Consider the following 7,852-nt stretch of genomic DNA (forward strand, 5'->3'; position numbering starts at 1 on the left):
AACCATGATTTATTCTATTCTTTCTGTGATTATGTTTTTTTTTGCACAAACAGCCATCCCATTTTAGACTCCTTCACAACATTTTTGTAACAAAATGAATATGAAAAAATATGATCACTCTATCCTCATGTGTACTTCTTAAACTCCTGTTTAATTTAGTCATTTGACTTAGTTATGCTTCATGAATTCACCTTTGTGTGGTAGTTTGGCCACTGCTGTAAGGTTTTCTTGTAGCTTTTAGTATGAAACATCAGCTATTGAATGGTCAACTGAACAAACATGTCAAGTAAAAAGTGTGATTGCTGAAATGGCTACACACTGTATGTACCAGCCGTCCATTTGACGTAGAACACTGAAGGCTTGTGCAGTGCTAAAGGATTTGACTTCTCTTCTGTTGAATTACTACTGGGATGCTCCCTGATTATATACACATTTTTATTAGAAAGTCAGTAGAATTCCCTATCCTTAAAGATTTACTGAAATGTTGACTTTTATTTTAACATTTTCTAGTTCACTGTCCAACAAAATAAGGAATAAAAAAAATATATATCTCTGAGCTTCATTATGACAACCATAGTTACATTGCTAAATATAATGTGCAACATTTTGGCAAAAGTTCAAAATTTATTCTGAAAGCTCTGTTGCATTTTCCCCTGTCCACACTGAACTTTGTAACTGCTAAACAGTAACAAACCGTCATTCGTGTGAATTTAGAGTTTTTGAAAACAATGTCTTGAAAATGGACAAAAATTTAAATTTGGACTCAAAACAGTTTTGTTCTTTATCTGAAACAAAACTCTTAATGATTCTTAACACATAGTTTAGAACTGAACAGCACTAATGGTTTCTCTCTTTTTTGATTCAGGCAATGAATTTGGTAAGTGACTCTGACTTGTGCAATATGCTTCCCTCCTCCCCTTTGTTTGGCAGCACCAGTGCACTGTCCCCTTGCTATGGCCCTCTGCTGGCATGGCGTCCCACCCCATTGTTATCCCATAATGAAGCAATGCTTAGGAAACAACCACGCTTTGAGCTCAGCACTGCTGCGCATCCTGCCTACTGTAGTGTTATCCCCTCAGCCTCTGCCAAAAGCCAAAGTCTCGCTTGCTTTGCACAAGGTGTCACTCTTTGTTTTGGGCTCTTGCTTCTCAGGCATCTTTCTTTTAATTGCAAAGTCATAGCTAAATTAGCTGAAATGCATTCTTTTGATGCATTTTTAATACAGTCTGAAATATTCAAATGAAAGTAAACTGCTTTGATGTGTTTGTAAATCATAAAACACGTGTCATACACCATGGTCATGAATTGGTTGGCTTTCTTTTGTACTACTTATTTCATGTACATAGATCAACTTTCATCCATGACAGTAAAACTTGTTGATGTTTGCTCTCAGATGCAACAGAAATACAAAACTGCATTCCAAGCCAATGTGCTCTTTTGATGATCTTTTTCCTGTGTTAATCCTGATACCACAACTTCAGACCTAACAAACCTTCTATTTGTCTTGTGACCCAAGCATATATGCCAGTGGAACAGTGCTGCTTCATTCCCACTGTTCTTCTCTTTGCTTCATTCTGTCCATCTGCTCTTTCAAAAATTGTTTTTCTCACAGTTTCAAAGATTATTAGCACCAAAGTATTACCGTACAGTAATTGTTTGTAGTGATTAAGATAAACTGTCAAGCTTAACATAGACTGTACAGTTAAGTAATTTCGTAATTCACTTACAAATAATTGCAGTTCACTGTAGAAGTCATACACAGAAAAGGATTTTAAATGGGATCATTTCAGATCATATAGAGCAGCAGATAGGTGTTTAGGTTATGGTGCCACCTTGTGGTTGACTCCCCTTCTTTCTGTTTGTCAATCTGTAGGATCAGGCGTCTAAAGACAAAGCCCTGCAGAACATGGCAGCACTATCGTCTGCACAGATCGTCTCACCGAGCATGATAAAGAATCATCTTCCACCACTGCCTCCTGCCCCCTACCAACCAGCCAGAGTGAGACCTCCATTCATTTTCTGTGCAGTTACAGAACATAACCTCAGTTTGTGATTGTTGCTTGTTTTCAGTGATGAAGTATTACATTGGATATTGCATCCTTTAATTTGAATCAGCAGTTGACCATTTTTATGTACTTTCCAGTTCTGGCCTGCTCCAATCCCAGGACAGCCTGGACCCTCTCAGGAGTAAGTAAGCCCCTCTACTGGTCCCACAAGTTATCTGTTGGGAGACCCCATGGTGTGTATAGTTTGCAAAGAGAGGTACTGTCGCTAGAAATGAGTAAATGCTTAAATGAGAGAGTCAGTGAGGGGTTTAGGTTTCATGTCAGGTGGGTATTGTAAGGCATGATTAACGGATCACATTTCTGCACACCAGGCTGGTTCTAGATTTCAACCCGGGAAGGACTCCTGGGCTTGCCCGCACCAGCCATGCGTAAGTTCCCCCTAGCTGAGGTCCAACAGTGAGCACAAAGCAGCACTAACTCTTTTTCTACACTGTGTTGTACTGTATGTTTCCTGCACTGATGTAAACCACCACCGGGCAAATTAACTGCTTCAAATTTGATGGAGATTAAAAAATGAATTGGATAAATAAATCCTCATTGTGTTCGATAACTCGAGTTCACTGAAAAACTACAGGTGTTTTACTGAATTTCATTTTATCTGTCAGTAAAATCATAATTAACTTATGCTATTTGGCATCATTAAGAAGCAATGAAGGAGGTGGACTTACGCCTTGCTGGTGCAGCATCACATGCTTACACTGTGACTCTAACAGAAAGACTTCTATCAAAAATACAAATGTATTAAGACCCATGTGCCACAAACATCAGATTTCTTTTTTTTTAAATCTCTGTATGGTTAATATGTCGTCGTCTCATCGCACCATTCATTGTCTTTCAGTATCAAACCTTTTGCACAGCCACCATACTCAAGCCTAACAGGTCCTGTACCACAATCCTTACCAAGTAAGCATGAAGTAAAAATCTGTGAGAATTCTTTAAAAATGAAACCAAACTACTGAATGACCTGGAAATGACAGCTCACCGTCATTGTGACTGTGTGTGTGCACTGTCCAGGTTATGAGCCTTTGGCGCCTCCTCCTGCACCAACTGCTACCGCAGTGCCAGTGTGGCAGGACCGGACCATCGCCTCCTCGAAGCTGCGGATGCTGGAGTACTCAGCCTTCATGGAGGTCCAGAGAGATCCAGACAATGTGAGTTAAAGTTTCCCATATATGGGACCCTTATCAAGATCATTAGGCACAGGAAATTGTTTAAAAGGTGGTTTTGGTGATGGACAGCATCTCTAATCCAACCTGGATCGTCCTGATGTGGTAAAACTATCTGATCTCAGAAAGATGTTAACAGGAGACAACTCAATACTCTCTTCACTCTCAAAAGTCAACAGAATGTCAATCACATGATGTTTTCCAGCTGATGGTGCTGTGGTTAACCATGTCCCCCATTGTCTCTTCTGTCTCTGTCCACTGCAGTACAGCAAACATCTGTTTGTCCACATTGGACAGACCAACCCCTCCTACAGCGACCCGCTCCTTGAGGCCGTGGACATCCGGCAGATCTACGACAAGTTCCCCGAGAAGAAGGGAGGGCTCAAAGAGCTTTATGAGAAAGGCCCTCAGAACGCTTTCTTCCTAGTTAAATTCTGGGTGAGTCAGTTTGGCTCATTAGTGAGTTTACAACTGTTTAAGAGTAAGAAGAGGTAACATGTGATAACTCAACATTTTCAACCTATATTAAAGCCACTGCAGCTCTTTTATAGCTAATATTGCTTCAGCTATTACTGCACAATTTGTGAAGATATGTGGAAGTGAATCACACTTCATCACTTCCTTTTCCTATGACACCATGGTGATTGTGTTAGTGAATCACCTTATCTTAAGATTACAGACAAGGAATTTCACAATGCGCTGCTTCATCATGGACACCACATTTCTCTTTTGGCTTGTAAACTGTCTCTGCACACACTGTGTTGACTCCAAACATCTCAAGTCTCAGGAGTTGTGTTGTTTCACAGAATACATTAAAATTTAGACTCGATGGTTCATGTGCTATGAGATGACTTTTTATAATATGTGTCAGAACCACTATCATTAATATGATGAAATCTGTGCCCCCTGCAGGCGGACCTGAACAGCAGCGGCATGCAGGATGGCCCTGGTTCTTTCTACGGTGTCAGCAGCCAGTACAGCAGCATTGACAACATGACGATCACGGTTTCAACCAAAGTCTGCTCATTTGGCAAGCAGGTTGTCGAGAAAGTAGAGGTAAACCATGCGCTGATTCATATTCATGCATATTCTCCTCTCAGTCAGAGGTTGATACAGGACAGGATCAGATTTTAAGTGGTATCTGTTCTTGCTCAAACTTGATTTTAACTTGCTAATGGATGTTTGTGGCTGTCCTGTGTGTGTTGCAGACAGAGTACGCTCGCCTGGAGGGAGGAAAGTGTGTTTACAGGATCCACCGCTCTCCTATGTGCGAATACATGATCAACTTTATCCACAAACTCAAACACTTGCCTGAAAAATACATGATGAACAGTGTTCTTGAAAACTTCACTATCCTCCAGGTAACATGCAGTCAATTATATGGGATTGACATTTTGGGAAAATCGCCTGTTCACTGCCACAGGTTAGACGAGCGGATCAATACCACTCTGATTTATTTAGAGTAAATAAATAGCTATAGCTGGCTGCCTGTTAGCATAGCATAGCATAAAGACAGCACAGATCCAGCCCCTTATCCCCCGTAAAACCACAGTGTGTTTTTTTTTACACTTTGGTTTATGTACAGATTGCACTAACAATGCGTAACGGTTTAATTAGTGAGCATTTGAGGTGTTGGTAGGCGGATTTTGCTAAGCCATGACATGAGAGTGGTATCAATCCTCTATCTAACTCTCGCCCTGAATGCCAATAAGAATATTTCCCAAAATGTCAAACTGCTCCTTATACAAATTAAAAAAATATCAGCTGATGGTCACTGCAGTATTTCTAAACAGACCCAACTGCTTCCTGTTTCCCCCTTGACATTCTCTTTTCGCCCATCAGGTGGTGACGAACCGCGACACCCAGGAGACCTTGCTCTGTATAGCATTTGTTTTTGAGGTTTCCACAAGTGAACACGGAGCTCAGTATCATGTCTACAGACTTGTTAAAGACTAACAGCTCTTCAGGGAGGTTTCGGAAAAGCCAGACAAAAGCGTGACACAATCTCTCTTCGACCAGCTCAACCATCCAGGAAAAATCTAGGAAAAAAAAACATTCAACCAATGCTAGATCGAACTAACAAGGACAGATTTTATGCTTTAAAACAAAGCCTCATATACAAGGAAAAAAAAAGAGTGAATCTCAACGTGCCAACACGCAAAGAAATTTTGAAGAATTACAGATTTTTCTAGCTACTTTCCATGTGTTTAAACATGCTTTAGATGAAGTGGGTCGTTTTTTGCCAAGGTAATTGATGGAGCTTGAAATGTTTTATTGAGGGAATGAGAATGTGTTTGGGGTTGAAAAGACTCTTATGGTATCCAAGGGAACACACTCTGAGCAATAAGAGACGTGTATATAGGATTGAAAAAGTAGAGAGAACAGGACCACGGAGGGGAAAACCAGAGCCAAGTGGTGTTGTTGCAGTATGTTTGTTAGGAAAGCAAGTGCCTTTTCTCCAAAGATTATATCATTGCCTGCCACTTTGGATTGCCTTTTTTTTACTACCTCTTGTTTTTAAATGAACAGAATGAACAGAATATAGTCAGACAGGTGTATTTTGTCCCAAAAAAAAAAAACATTGGAACTAAACCTCTCAGATTCACATCATTTGAGGCAGTTGTTGTATTTGGGCACAAAAAGGAATGGGATGGAATTACAAATTTTCATGTAGCCAGTTGTTTTTCAAAAAAATTGTCCCAAGTTTTACAGTCAAAGTGTACAGGGAGAAGGTTTATTGTGTTACCGTATTATTAAGGTTTTGCTTTTTATGTTTTATTACAGAAGTTTTTTTAAAAATCAGGTCTTACAAGCATCTATCTATAACTGACTTTTGACACTAAGGATGCCTTGTACCAATTATAGCCTGACATAAAGCCAAGGCTTTACCATCCTTACGAGATCCCCTGATTTTTCTCTCTGTTTGAAGACGTGTGCTTGGTTGCACTTAAAAGATCAAGAAGGGGGGTGAAGCAACAGCAGTGCTTATTTTCTGCCTTGAGTTATGTAGCCTAATTGAAAAATGAATTGTTTCTGTACTGTGAGTCAGCGGATGCTAAAGGAATATGTGTTACATAGGAGTATTTTTCTTTTGAGGGGGGGACTTTATGTTCATATTTGTGATCAGTTAACTCAGCACTCAACTCAGACCATGGCTAAAGTGAAGAGAAGTTAATCACTGTTTCTTTTGTTTAAAAAAGAGATTGTATGCTGTGAAGTTGGCTCATTTGCTTCACCCTTCTCTCTGTGGAGAAGTTGCATTCGTTGATAAAAGTTCAGTTTTGATATTTAAGACAATTTTTGGTACTGACATTACACAAGAAATAATTCTGAAATCGATCTAACTAATTGTCTTGAATGAGAGCTATTGTCTCTGTGCTGTGGAGTATGACCATTGATTGTTATTTATAGGGTTGGTAAACAAATAACGGGAGGGCAGGGTGGGGTAGAGGAGATGTATTGATCATTTTCCATTGTGATGGAGATGTTTAAAGTATTGCAGGACTCAAACTGTGGACAGGATTAACTGTTATCCCATGGGTCCTGTTAGACAAGTGTCTACTCTGTGTGGTTCACTGGACAATTTTGCTATAAAAGTTCAAATTTAAGATATTGTACGGTGGAATAGTTGCACCTGGCTTTGAATGTCATATTTCACAAGCTAGACACAATAACACTCCTCCTCTAGCAGGTCTCTTAGTTTATCTTTTATACAGACATTTTTTTGCCATTATCAAGATTAATGTTTTGTTTTGACTCGGTTGTCTTTTGACTTTCAGTGTCTGCCATATGCTTCACTGAAAATAATGTGTGACTGTGCTGATATTGATAATTAATAATGAGATATCTAATGTATCATATTCTGAATGGTGTGGGCAGGTTTTTTGTTTTGTTTTTGTTCTTTTTTTTTGGTTTAAGGTGGTTTACTATTGTCTTTGTTACCATTGTGCATTGCAATTTTATACTTCAAAGTAGAGGTTGGACTATATAATCAAACAAATGTATCTAACAATAAAAGACGCATGGTGCCTTTGGGGCCATTTTTCCCCAGAAAACTTATTAAACATGTTTGTAAATTTGTTTTGTCCAAGATGGTTCTTTTCGCACCAGTATTACAGAGACATAACACGGCAAATATTGTGGTAAGTAAAGGATCTTGCTTGAACTTGAAGTGCAATTTAGCATTCATTTCCGGGTTCCTGTGGGACTCCAAGTGTTACACCAAATTCTATAACCAATCAAATTGTGTGACAACCGTTACCAAAGTTATGCCGGCAACATATTTGTAAATGGTCACATTGGATTTGAAAACTGTGACAGAACAGTGATATAAAGGAACTAATATAAACTAAATAAATCTGGTGACTTTCTGATCATCAGATGATTGATGAGAGAGGAAAAAAATTAAAGTTCTGATATACAAATTTCTTTTTGTCTATTTAATTTTTGACTATTTTGTAATCTTATTGTTTGTGTAATATTGGATTATTTGACTTCTTTGAGTCTCGGATCTGAGTTTAGAGTGTAAATCACTCACAACTCACACATTTGAATAAGGGCCCCAACAATAAGACATCTTTGTAAGGAAATGTAGGCCTATTGAAGTAGAAGTATAAAGTC

At 39.0% G+C, this 7,852-nt stretch overlaps 1 protein-coding gene across 5 annotated transcripts in view; it reads left to right on the forward strand.

The window, feature by feature from the left end:
• LOC121178864 (transcriptional enhancer factor TEF-5-like) overlaps positions 1 to 7,312 on the forward strand; it is a 30,456-nt gene extending 23,144 nt beyond the window's left edge. For 2 of the 5 annotated variants that reach the window (XM_041033284.1, XM_041033285.1), the window contains exons 6-15: positions 866 to 877; positions 1,874 to 1,999; positions 2,144 to 2,187; positions 2,378 to 2,434; positions 2,905 to 2,969; positions 3,081 to 3,217; positions 3,497 to 3,670; positions 4,145 to 4,288; positions 4,441 to 4,593; positions 5,075 to 7,312. In XM_041033284.1, coding sequence (XP_040889218.1) covers positions 866 to 877; positions 1,874 to 1,999; positions 2,144 to 2,187; positions 2,378 to 2,434; positions 2,905 to 2,969; positions 3,081 to 3,217; positions 3,497 to 3,670; positions 4,145 to 4,288; positions 4,441 to 4,593; positions 5,075 to 5,188 — 1,026 coding nt within the window. In that variant the 3' untranslated portion in view covers positions 5,189 to 7,312. The remainder of the gene's footprint in view (positions 1 to 865; positions 878 to 1,873; positions 2,000 to 2,143; positions 2,188 to 2,377; positions 2,435 to 2,904; positions 2,970 to 3,080; positions 3,218 to 3,496; positions 3,671 to 4,144; positions 4,289 to 4,440; positions 4,594 to 5,074) is intronic. The other 3 variants (XM_041033287.1, XM_041033288.1, XM_041033286.1) reach the window with 2 other exon arrangements.
• The last annotated feature ends 540 nt before the right edge of the window (positions 7,313 to 7,852 follow it).

The sequence above is a fragment of the Toxotes jaculatrix genome, chromosome 3 (assembly GCF_017976425.1).
Source record: "Toxotes jaculatrix isolate fToxJac2 chromosome 3, fToxJac2.pri, whole genome shotgun sequence".
Taxonomy (NCBI): domain Eukaryota; kingdom Metazoa; phylum Chordata; class Actinopteri; family Toxotidae; genus Toxotes; species Toxotes jaculatrix.